The sequence below is a fragment of the Rutilus rutilus genome (assembly GCF_951802725.1).
Source record: "Rutilus rutilus genome assembly, chromosome: 11".
Taxonomy (NCBI): domain Eukaryota; kingdom Metazoa; phylum Chordata; class Actinopteri; order Cypriniformes; family Leuciscidae; genus Rutilus; species Rutilus rutilus.
Genome location: NC_140216.1, coordinates 35,678,081 through 35,690,138, shown reverse-complemented (window position 1 = coordinate 35,690,138; position 12,058 = coordinate 35,678,081). Strand labels below are relative to the sequence as shown.

The window sequence follows — 12,058 nt, the reverse complement described above, 5'->3', positions numbered from 1 at the left end:
AGGAAAAAGTGGTTCTGAAAGTGATTGCAATGATATTGTTTATCTGTGTCATTATTATTATAGTTGTAGAGTGTGCACTCCGTCACTCTTTTATATTTGGAACGAATTTTAGAATTATCGTTATCACTATAGTTATTGTCCTTGATATGAGCGGGCCTTAAGTGTGAAGTTGTTTAGCCTGTTCTTAGTATATGGATGTGCTCTGACCCAGAAAAGATGTCTGGACTCCTTTAGTGTTGGACACACGGCTGTTCTTTCCCTCCTGCAGAGATAGCAGGAAATGCTCAGCGGAGAGGTAGCTTATTTCCTCATGCCCACGAGACACAAGAGTTCATTCCCGTTTACCTCCTCGTCTTCATTTCAAGGCTAAATCTTAGTTTTTTTTGTTTTTGTTTTTTTCCGCCTACTTATTATTAATCAAAGACAAACCATTAAAATCAGGGTCACTGCATAATTGATGCATCTCATTTAAATAATCACCCCCAACCGCGTCGTCTCAATGCGCATCTATAAATCACGGGGTGTGTTTGAATGCTTCCATGTGATGTAAAATTAATTATGGCTTCTTGCGTTAGGGTAACGCTCCCAAATTAGCAGGAAGACTTTGTGCATTTCAGTTTTATGGTCGTCATGTAGGAGATCCCTGAGGGTTTGACATTTAATTGCCTTCGTTGATGAGTTGATGACTTATTAATAGGACGGAGCTTTTTCTGTCACTGGAATGGAACCGATTTAAAGGGACAGAAGAGAGAGACAGCAGATCATTCTAGATGATTCTAGAGCTTTGCTTTTCTTCCAAATGATCAACCAAGTGATTTTTCCAGCTCTGTTTACTTGTCAAACGTGACTCAGAGCTAATCTGTGAAGTCATTGTTTACTCAAACAGCTTTAGTCTAAATGCTGCATGCCGATAAACGAGGCTGGTGAGAAAACACTCTTACGTCATGCTGCTTTTTCAGCGCTGTTATTCTCCAAGGACGAAAAAAGAAAAGAGGCTCTCGCAGTAATTAGGTCGGTCTCAGGTTCAGATCTGATCCGGTCTTAGTCACGCACACCCAGCCGGGGTGTAACGGATCCCAGGGTGAGAGTGTTTGCCTAGAGGTCACAGTTCGCACCTCACACTATGACACATGTACTCATTTCCGATTAGCCACTCCAGGTGGCGGAGGAGTGATTTAGGTAATATTGGATGGATTTCTGTATTATTTTATCATATTTACTCAAAATTAATAAAACATATAATAATACATAATATAATAAGTGATAAATTATATGAAATTGATAATAAAATGGTAAAATAACACTAAAATGTATTAAATATTATACTATATATTTTGTGAAATCAAAATTCTTGATTATTTATATATATATATATATATAATAGGCATATATATAAAAAATATAAATATAGTTTATTATATGCATATATGGAGTATAGATAGATTGATTAGACCACTGATGTGTCCCGTTCTCCATTTATTCCCAGTTCATTTTCCCAGGATTTCTGGGAAGCAGAGGTGATTTAAGACTGATGGGAACAACCCGGGAGATCTGGGTAATTGGTGAACTATGCTGAACCTGGAATTCCAGAGTGCTGATTTATGGATAGGAATGTCATTGATGTGCACCTAAACTCACAGAGTAAAAAAAAGAGTGTGACGGCCTCGCTTATGAAAACCATATTGACATTCACATCTCTGGAACTCTAGTGTGTCACGAGAGGGTGTGTAAACACCGGGCAAAAAAAAAAAAGTCGCTGTTTGGAGTGTGTAGCTTTTCATTTCTTAAACAACCTTAAATTCATTGAAAGTCTTTGGGACGTGCTGGAGAAGACTTTACAGAGAGCTGTCAATACAAGATCTTGACCAAGAATTGATGCACCTCTTGATGGAGATAAATGTTTTTTTTGGTCAAGACCTTGTAAAGATCTTGAAACACAACAATCACTGTCGACAGTCACTTATATGAGGTTTCAGTTCGGATAGAAGGCCGCGGTCTATGTAGGTGGTACAGCAAGGCAGCCCACTGGGTTTTGGATCAGATCTGGAGTCTCTCAGACAGGATGCAGTACATATGGTTCCCATTTTTGAGAGCTGTCAGTGACCCGTGAGTGTTCTCGTGTGGTGACAGCGGTGTGCGGTGTATTAGCGGAGCGTTTGGGACGAGGAGGGGGGCTGATTTTGGAGAACAGCGAATGGAGACCGAGTACATTCCAAGGATGCTTCTGCCTGTCTGACGCAGAAGACAGATGTAGAGCACAAAGGATGGAGAATAAACTGCAGGAATATAGAGAGAAAAGATAGATTAGAAACGTACGAGATGACAGATATTAATGTTTGGAGCCGAGGAGGTGAAGTTGTGTAAGACAGATTACTCAATTAGTGTCTATGTTTTGCAGTTGCATTAATCTAGTCACGTACACAATGCACCATAGTTTCGCCACGGATACTTTGTATGTTGCGGCTGAAAAACAAAGAGCTTAAATGAGGTTTAAATATTCACTATAATAAATGAAAAAATGACAATATTATTGCTAAAAATATATAAAATGATTTTATTCATTATTAAAAACGATTGATTATTATTAATATTCATTAATAACAGTAATTATCAAATGATTGGTGAGATTAGTATTAATTGTGTGTGTGTGTGTGTGTGTGTGTGTGTGTGTGTGTGTGTGTGTGTGTGTGTGTGTGTGTGTGTGTGTGTGTGTGTGTGTGTGTGTGTGTGTGTGTGTGTGTGTGTGTGTGTGTGTGTGTGTGTGTATGTATATGTATCGTTTATGTTTTTATATACGTTTATTTTATTTTATTTTTTCATTTTTAGTAGTGAATGTTTGATTAATCATTTTTTTATTATTACTACTACATTTCATTAGTGTTTGAGTTTGGGTCTGTGTAATTGTTGGTGTTTTCCGCCTCAATTTCTCATGTCAGGAGACCCTTCGCTAACTTTATATGACATTTCACCCAGGAATAAAACATTTTAACTCCGACTTTAACGTCCCCTAATGGTTGTATTGTTGTTTCAGGTGGTGACCCCAGTACGAGTAGGACAAACATACGCCTATAGTCCTGCTTCAGATTCATCTCATGACCTCTACGATGTTCCTCCAATTCGTCCCCAGGGGGTGAGTGTTACTTCAATAACACACGCACCCATATAGATGTCTGCATATGTGTATTTACATTTTAAACACCCGCACAGGTGTATGATATTCCTCCGAGCAAGCAAACCGGACAGCACAGCTCTCCCAGAGCCCAGGGCGTCTACGACACACCTCCGTCACATGACCTACGATCCAAAGGAGGACTGTATGACGTACCTCCATCATCGCAAGGGGTATGCCGATTCTTCAGCTATTAATATTCATTATGATGTCATGATAATTAGCAAATGCAAATTAGGGGTTGTTTGAAACTTTAGCATATAACTTATCCCACATTGTTTGTGCTACAAATAATTCCTCAAATCATGCATCTTGTACAGAATTAGACTTACAATTTTCACAGTGGACAGTCTTTGCTTCAAAATAATCAAACGTTTCAAAAAGATACAAGAATATTTAAATATACTCTCTTAAATGCTGCCCAGTATTACTTTAGTATCATTGAAATAGTATTTTTATTAATATTTTGAATGAGCTTTTATTTTTTATACTTCACATTTTAGTTAAAATATCTATAATTGTTTTGTTTTTTGTTGTTGTTATTTGTATTAGTTATATTTTTTTAATTTAAAAAAAAATTTGTTTTAGTTATTTTGGCACATTGTGTTATTAAATGAAACCAGTTAACTAGTTGGTAACTATTTTAAATAAAATAAGTTTAAAAAAAAATTAAATTTTATTTTATTTTAGCTAACGTTTATTTTATCTCAACTATGAAAATGTTTTATGGTTTTAGTTAACTATAATCATTCGGATGCAGCCCTTGTTCTTTGTCTTGTAACCGAATGCTATTATTTCCCAGAAATTTTACAAAGAAATAAATACTCTGATTTTTATTACTTTCCCCTGGTTAGCAAATTAAAGCCTAGCTTGCCAGCAATGTTGGAGTCAAACTCAGAGTAGTGCTCTTAACTTTGCAAGGAGGTCAGAACAGAAATAATTGTGCTGAAGCCCCTCTTATGTTTCACCGCTGCTCCTGGCGAAATGCAGCGTAGCGCCTCGAGTTTGTTTGAAATAAACTGGATGTGCATGGAAACCTGTTATTAGAGTCGTATTTAATTAGGGTTTGCGGAAACCCGGGCTCACTCTGAAAGATAGATTCTACGCTTGACAGAAATCACTTACAGGCCACTGTGTTTATTTATTGACCAATATGCTGTTGGCACGGCCCATGTACTCCCATTACGCTGTCAGGTCAATGCCGGGTTTGATCCTTTAGCTGGATGGCAGGATTTTCCATGTCCTATTCAAGTTTTTAGAGTGAGATGGTGGAAATGCAGGACTTATTAGACTGTCAGGAATCAAACCGTTATTATTGGTTTTGGCACCATAGTGTTGGAATTTCAATACATTAAATTGAAAAATATTGATATGAGATAACAGCATTTGATACCACAGTGAAAAATTACACATTTGGAGCATAACATTTTGAACAGTATCCAAGTTACTATTGACCAGAAGAAATGATGATGATGATGATGATAATATTTCTAAGACTCTTTTTCTTTTTTATAAGTGTAATACAACTGACCTGTAAAATAAAATTACAGAATTTCTTCACTTGCAAGAGTTAAATCCTCAAGCAAGGAGAAAAATAACTGTGTTAATGTGTCACAATTCATCAATTATGAAACGAATTTCAGTTGTGAAGCGGCTCTACGGAAGACAATAGTGTCATTATTCAGCTCAGTTTAGTTCAGTGTTGATTCAGTTCAGAAATAACAGTGTCAATGTTGCAAAGTTCATTAAGTTTCTCAAGTTTCTGTCTAATAACATCAGGCAAATGCATTGCCAATGAAGAATAGCCTTTGGGCTAACTTGGGTACATTTATCTGAATGTTGATTAATGTATACGGTCCCCTTTAAAAAAAAAAAAAAAAAAAAAAATCAATCATGAAACAACTTTAAAGGCAGCTCTACAGAAAATCCAGCTCAAATTCAGTTCAGGTTTTGGTTCTCATCTGATTTGAGTCTCATTTTCTTAATTTCAATTGTCTTTTAAAGGGATACTCCACTTTTTTTGCAAATAGGCTCATTTTACAACTCCCCCAGAGTTAAACAGTTGAGTTTTACCGTTTTCGAATCCATTCAGCCGATCTCCGGGTCTGGCAGTACCACTTTTAGCATAGCTTAGCATAGATCATTGAATCGGACAAGACCATTAGCATCTCTCTCAAAAAAATGACCAAAGAGTTTCGATATTTTTCCTATTTAAAACTTGACTCTTCTGTAGTTACATCGTGTACTAAGGCCGACGGAAAATGAAAAGTTGCGATTTTCTAGGCTGATATGGCTAGGAACTATACTCTCATTCCTGCGTAATAATCAAGAAACTTTGCTGCCGTACCATGAGTCCAGCAGGTGTAATGATATGACGCAGCGCCTGAAAATAGTCCCCAGCTCAGTAACTTCCAACGTGACCGGGACTAAGTTTGTCTAACCTATTAGACCTATTTTCAGGCACTGCGTCATATCATTACGCCTGCTGCACTCATGGTACGGCAGCAAAGTTTCTTGATTATTACGTAGGAATGAGAGTATAGTTCTTAGCCATATCAGCCTAGAAAATCACAACTTTACATTTTCCGGTGGTCTTAGTACACGATGTAACTACAGAAGAGTCAAGTTTTAAATAGGAAAAATATCTAAACTCTTTGCTCATTTTTTTGAGAGAGATGCTAATGGTCTTGTCCGATTCAATGATGTATGCTAAGCTATGCTAAAAGTGGTACCGCCAGACCCGGAGTTCGGCTGAATGGATTCGAAAACGGTAAAACTCAACTGTTTAACTCTGGGGGAGTTGTAAAATGAGCCTATTTCCAAAAAAAAGTGGAGTATCCCTTTAAACTCCAACTGAGCAAGCCAAAGGTGACAATGGCAAGAAACCAAAACTTCTTCATCTGACAGTAGCGACGGTGCATCGATAGTAGAAAATGATTATTGAATCGATATGTATCAGAAAATTTTATATTTTTGGCAACCCTAATTCTTATAAGCATATAAACTCCATGTTTAACCGAATTCTCACTCCCACAGATTTACTCCACACCACCTTGTCGGAACAACATTGCACAAGATGAAGGGAATTACGACTTTCCACAGCCTTCAAAGCACAAGCAAGAAGGTGTATACGACGTTCCACCAACGTCTATCCCTAAAGCTTCCTCGTGCTCCAACTACGACTTCCCGCCCAGCTCTGAGCCGGTGTCCCGCAAGGTCATGAACGACAGCGTCGGCATCTACGACGTTCCCGCCAGCCAACACGCCGCAAGTGGATCTCAGGACTTGTACGATATTCCACGTGGACTGCCTCAGAACCGACACGCTTCGTCTGAGAAGGACAGGAATAAATCAGTTTACGATATCCCACCGACAGACACTCGGTTGCTTGGTGATGTGACCGATGGCGTAAACCGCTTGTCGTTTTCCAGCACGGGAAGCACTCGCAGCAGCATGTCAACTTCCTCTTCTTCTGCCGGGTCGCCCGCAGAGAGTCGTCTGTTGTTGGATCTAGACTCTGCGTTTCAGAGGTTGGGTCACCTCCAGCAATGCCTGGAGTCTTCTGTTTGCGCTCTGCAAACTCTTGCGTCATCGCCTCACTGGAGGACATACAGCTTCATGGAGCGTCACACCAACGAGGTCCGTGTTTTATTGGAGCGCGTCAAGGGTTCGCTCACAGAATTTCTCATATTTGGTCGCGGAGCGGCGGCAAACGCCACCGCTCTGTCCGATCAAGGACTGCAATCCAAGTTACGACGCCAGTTGCAGCGTCTGGAAGATTCCCATCAGATTCTTCAACAAACACACCAGACTTTAGAAAACAATAACTGGCCGCTTAATATCCTGGCAATTGGCACCAAGCATCAGAGCAAGAGTGACGAACTGGAACGTTTTGTAATGGTGTCACGGACTGTGCCGGATGATGCCAAGCAGCTGGCTTCAACAATAGGGGGCAGCGCAGAGCTTCTCTTCCGAAGAGCACCAATAGAGGGCATCGTTCACCCCTTTACCTGCACCCCGACGGAGGACCAGACCAAACCTTTCCCCTTATCACACGACAAAGCCAACATGAACAGCGAGAAGTGCGTTAAAAGCTGGATGGAAGATTATGACTATGTCCATCTGCAGGTGGGAATCACACTACAACACAACACTTGAAACACAGATATAGATATATATATAAATTGTAAGAAATTATCTTATTTATTAGCTTTTCTTTTAAATTAACAGGGCTGTGTGCTTATTTTCCGGGTGTTAGCTCTAAAAAAATATATATATTTAGCACACAAAAGTATAGTAAAATTGTTTTATTTTTCAATAACAGTAGCATATTATAGCATAAACCTATAATAATTATAACAGTAGCATATAACCATAACAGATACAAATCATAAATCAAAGTGACAGTTTATCAAAAAACTATCAGTGAATAGTTTTTCAGTACTAATTTCACATTTTCAGTACTAGCACGAAACTTTCTTGCATGCGATTGATTACATTTTATTTTTCTATTTAATATTTGTAAAAAGCAAGTGCGAGCAAAACTATTGCACAGCACAGATTTTAGATGTGGTATTAGTAATGTTAAAGTCAATAATCACCATTACTTCTATTTATTTCTTCTGCTGAACACAAAAGAAGATATTATGAAGAAAGTCGGTTACCAGACAGTTGATGGATCCCATTGACTTCCATAGTATTTTTTTCCCCATACTATAGAAGTCAATGGGGTCTGTCTGGTTACTGACATTCTTTGAAATCAGCTGTGAATAAAATGAATACAAAACCTTTATAGATTTGCATGCTGCAAAAACTGTTGAAAAACAGTCCATTCACATCCATCTATCCTCTGTCCATCTGTTAATCCTGGATGCAGAGATTAGAAATGAGATCCTTCACATTTGAGCACATCAAAGTGAGATTAAAATATTAGCATGTACTTTAATCTCAAGCAAAAGACTAAGAGGATATTCATCCTATGCAAGAGTTTAGATGCTGCCAGAATGGTGTTTTAAAGATAATAAAAAGAGATGGTTGCTTTTTCAAATTTAATTCATGAGACAAAAATAATAATTTGAATTAAAAGAGGATTAGTTTAATACCACAGTGGCCTAGGGCTGCTCATCGGTGCATTAAGACACTAGTTACTGTTGAGACTTGCTGACTGACCTTTTGTTATTTTTGCAGGGAAAAGATGAATTCGAACGACAACAGAAGGAACTCTTAGAGAAGGAAAACATCACCAAACAGAGCAAAGTCCAACTCGGCCAAGAACAGGTACACGACACGTACACATAGACGTCATCGGCTTGTGTGTCAGTCATCAGTGCACAAGGAAGTAGCTAATGATTAAGTGCCTTCAGGGTGCAGAAATACAGTACAGCATGACAGAGACTTTGTCAGCCTTAGAATGGATAAGAATAGAAACACCAGAAGTACATGTATTAAGTTAAATTAATACAAGAAAAAGGGTTTTTGTTGGCCAAGTCAGTTAACAGTTGCATCATGTGAGATCTTAGGGTGTCCATATGTTCGCCATATATCAGAGTTTGGCTATAACAACCTCACAGGTGCAGATCTCAAACATCTCAACTCTCTTCTAGGACAGATGGTTCCTGCTCCATGTAAACCTGAGCCCATATAAACTGGGTTTAAGATGTTTATGCATTCTTTGATTGTTTTAAAACCGTCCCTCATGTTGTTAGTGTCCGTCTCAAAATGTAGGCAAAAAAAAATCATTTGAAATATTTTAAGAAAGATTTGTTTGCCTTTTTTCATTTTGAAATGAAGAACCTTCATCAGATGTGTGTGCTTGTATATATATGTATTATATACATTTTGCATGTTGTTACCATTTTATTTAAATATTTATAAACTGGTGCATTTTATCTCTTATGGTTCTTAAAAAAAAAAAAAAAAAAACCCGAAATGAACCATAACTACTATATTACACATTATATAACTGTTCATTGTTCATTTTAAATTTCATTTATGTTTTAGAGAGAAAAAGGCCGAAATGACATGCATTATTTTTACGATTTAAATATTTCTAACTTTGAAATTCTTTGTCTCACTTAACAGCTGAAACAGTTTAAACAGCTCGAACAGGAAGTGATCAAACCTGTGGAGAACGACATCACCAAGTGGATCTCCCACCAACATTCGACAGACTCCTCCTCTAATTTCTCCAATGGAGGCGGAGCTCCGGTGTGCTTGCGTGACCGCCAGCTGTTGGGCTTCTACGCGGACCAATGCGAGCAGCACTTCGTGACTCTGCTGAACGCGGTAGACGCTTTTTTCGGTTGCGTGAAGGCCGGGCAGCCTCCTCGAATCTTCGTTGCGCACGGCAAGTTCGTCATCCTCTGCGCCCACAAGCTGGTGTTCATCGGTGACACTCTGTCAAGACAGGCCTCGGCAGCAGAAGTGGCAAACCGTGTCATGAACTTGAGCAACGTCCTGTGCGAGATGCTAAAGACAGTCGTGAGTGCCACAAAAATAGCGGCCCTCCACTATCCCAACACAGCCGCCGTACAGGAGATGGTAGATCGCGTGACGGACCTCTCACACTTGGCTCAACAGTTTAAAGTGCAGCTCTCGCAGATGGCGGGGTTGTGATGTCATCAACATCTGAACAAAGACTGTCATTTTAACATGCATATATATTTATACTCGTTCTTATGTAGATGCGTCACTGAAAGTTGTCTTTTGTAAATAGTCCTGCTCTCTTCCTCTGTGTAAATATTTGCCTCTTTATTTTGTGTAGATTTGTTTTTATATAATGATGATGATATTAACTGTATGAATAGAAATGATTGAGATTTGCATTTGTAGAGTGACCATTAACATTCCTGATCGTTTTGTGTATTTAGGCACCTTACAAATTGTCCTTAACTGCTAATTATTGTGTATTGCTGAATGCCAGAACCTACAAAACGAAAATAGTGTGTTTTGTACATGTGCTGTATCGTATGACACACACTCTTGCTGAGAGTATGGTATGAACAAAGTAAAATGTTTCTCTGTCTTTGCTATAGAAATGGTTTCACTTGTTTTTTTGTTTGGACATTTTGGTATGGTGAACCTCACCAAACCTGTCAGGAATGAGCCCCAGGTCATATTTCACTATGAAATCAAAAAGAAATGATATTTAGTTGAAGCCTGCTTTAGGACCATTAAGATTTTTTTGCACCTTTGCAAGTTTTTAATGAGAATTAAACTTTTCCTCCCCTGTTTTTTTTATTACTATAATGTGCCAGAAACTCATTTTCATTACTGTATAATGGGAAAAATACATTGTAAAATGTTATTACATCATGGCAGTATTTTATTACTTTTAATTTATGCTTATTTAAATAAAAAATATATTTTATTAGAGTAAAAAATACAGTATTTCTTGTTTTTTTATTACAAAAAAAAAATCTAAATGCAAAAAAAAAAATTCTCATGCATAATATAATTTTTCTTCCTTTTGATTTTGTAGCGAAATGTGACCCAGAAATTCATTCTCGTATCACAGCATTGCTAACAAAGTAGCTAAACCGTGTTAAACGAACGGCAAAATCTGGCAGCAGCAAGGAAGACATTTTCCCAAGGGTTTTCACCCCGCCATAACTAAATGTCCCACCGATCCATAATTCCCAAAGTATTATCAGATGATCCAATTGGACAGATATAATCTGATAAAAAAAAGACCTTAGATGGATGTGAGCTTCCCAAACCATCTCTGTGGACCTTGGTGACTAATACTTTCCATTCCACGCTGTAATGAGCATGTATCATTGCTCATGTGGGTTAGCGGCGATGATGAGAGGCCACGCTGAGGGGATTGAGGAGTAAGTCGAGCACGGCCTGAACACACCGCCACACCATATTATCATTAACATTACCCTGCTGGAACATCCTGAGACCTGCAGTGGGAACATCACATGTCTGCCCAATCTAATTTACTAGGATTTTTATTATGCCATCTCATCTGAAAGGCCTTGAAACAGGCCTTTTTTCCTCATCTAACAATGTTTTGCGCAGATGCTCATGATGATTTAGCTCGCGGCCTGTGGTGAGATGAAGGACATTAGCTCATGTAGCAGGTGCTCCGTGGCTCTCGGCAGCTGCGCGCCAGTTTCACCAGTGGATAATGGGCAGGTTTCTGATGGATCGATGATCCCCGCACACTGCGGTCAGATGATTAAGACGTTTGTTATGTGCGGCGGTGTTATATTGCTTTTACATGACTTAAAGGAATATTCCAGATTGTGTACAACAGTCTGTGGACTCACTGCATGTACAGCATGCTGACGATTTACCACAAAATATGAGCTCAATTTAACCCACAATTCGCTCACTTGTAGGTTGTGAAACATACAACAAGCTTCAATTGATTATTCATATATGGGTCAAAACACAATACTGGTCTCGGTTGTTGGCAACAATTAATTGTCTGTTACCAACAAGTGGACACCAGTATTGTGTTTGGACCTGTATATAAATGAATAGTCATTTGAAGCGTATTGGTAAATACAACTTGAGAGGGTGTTCATGTCCAATTTTTAACAAGGAAACTCGTATTTATGATAATTCAGATAACACGTGAAAGCAGCATTAGCCTATATGGCAAGTCGTTTTAGCTTAAAATGTTCCCAGCGTTACTCGTTGTAACTGCATTTTTACTATTAAGAATTAAATTAGAGAGCTCTACATTCAATTCTTACTAACAATTTAAATTAGAGAGCTCTACAAATGAATTTTTACTCGTCAAATGTCTCCATTGACTTCCATTCATTTTTAATTACAGCTGAATTCTTATAGTAACCATTACAATTAGAGAGCTCTACAATTAAATTATTACTAGTAAAAAACACATTAAAGATATGTATAATCGCAGAGCTCTTA

General features: G+C 38.3%; 2 protein-coding genes across 4 annotated transcripts in view; one reads left to right on the top strand and one right to left on the bottom strand.

Moving 5' to 3' along the window:
• The window catches only part of nedd9 (neural precursor cell expressed, developmentally down-regulated 9), a 30,172-nt gene extending 19,623 nt beyond the window's left edge, over positions 1 to 10,549 (top strand). For 2 of the 3 annotated variants that reach the window (XM_084423661.1, XM_084423662.1), the window contains exons 3-7: positions 3,032 to 3,130; positions 3,208 to 3,342; positions 6,206 to 7,297; positions 8,357 to 8,446; positions 9,251 to 10,549. In XM_084423661.1, the coding sequence (XP_084279787.1) occupies positions 3,032 to 3,130; positions 3,208 to 3,342; positions 6,206 to 7,297; positions 8,357 to 8,446; positions 9,251 to 9,784 (1,950 nt within the window). In that variant the 3' untranslated portion in view covers positions 9,785 to 10,549. The remainder of the gene's footprint in view (positions 1 to 3,031; positions 3,131 to 3,207; positions 3,343 to 6,205; positions 7,298 to 8,356; positions 8,447 to 9,250) is intronic. The other variant, XM_084423660.1, reaches the window with a different exon arrangement.
• The window catches only part of smim13 (small integral membrane protein 13), a 71,358-nt gene that overhangs the window by 46,640 nt on the left and 12,660 nt on the right, over positions 1 to 12,058 (bottom strand). The gene's annotated exons all lie outside the window — the stretch shown is intronic.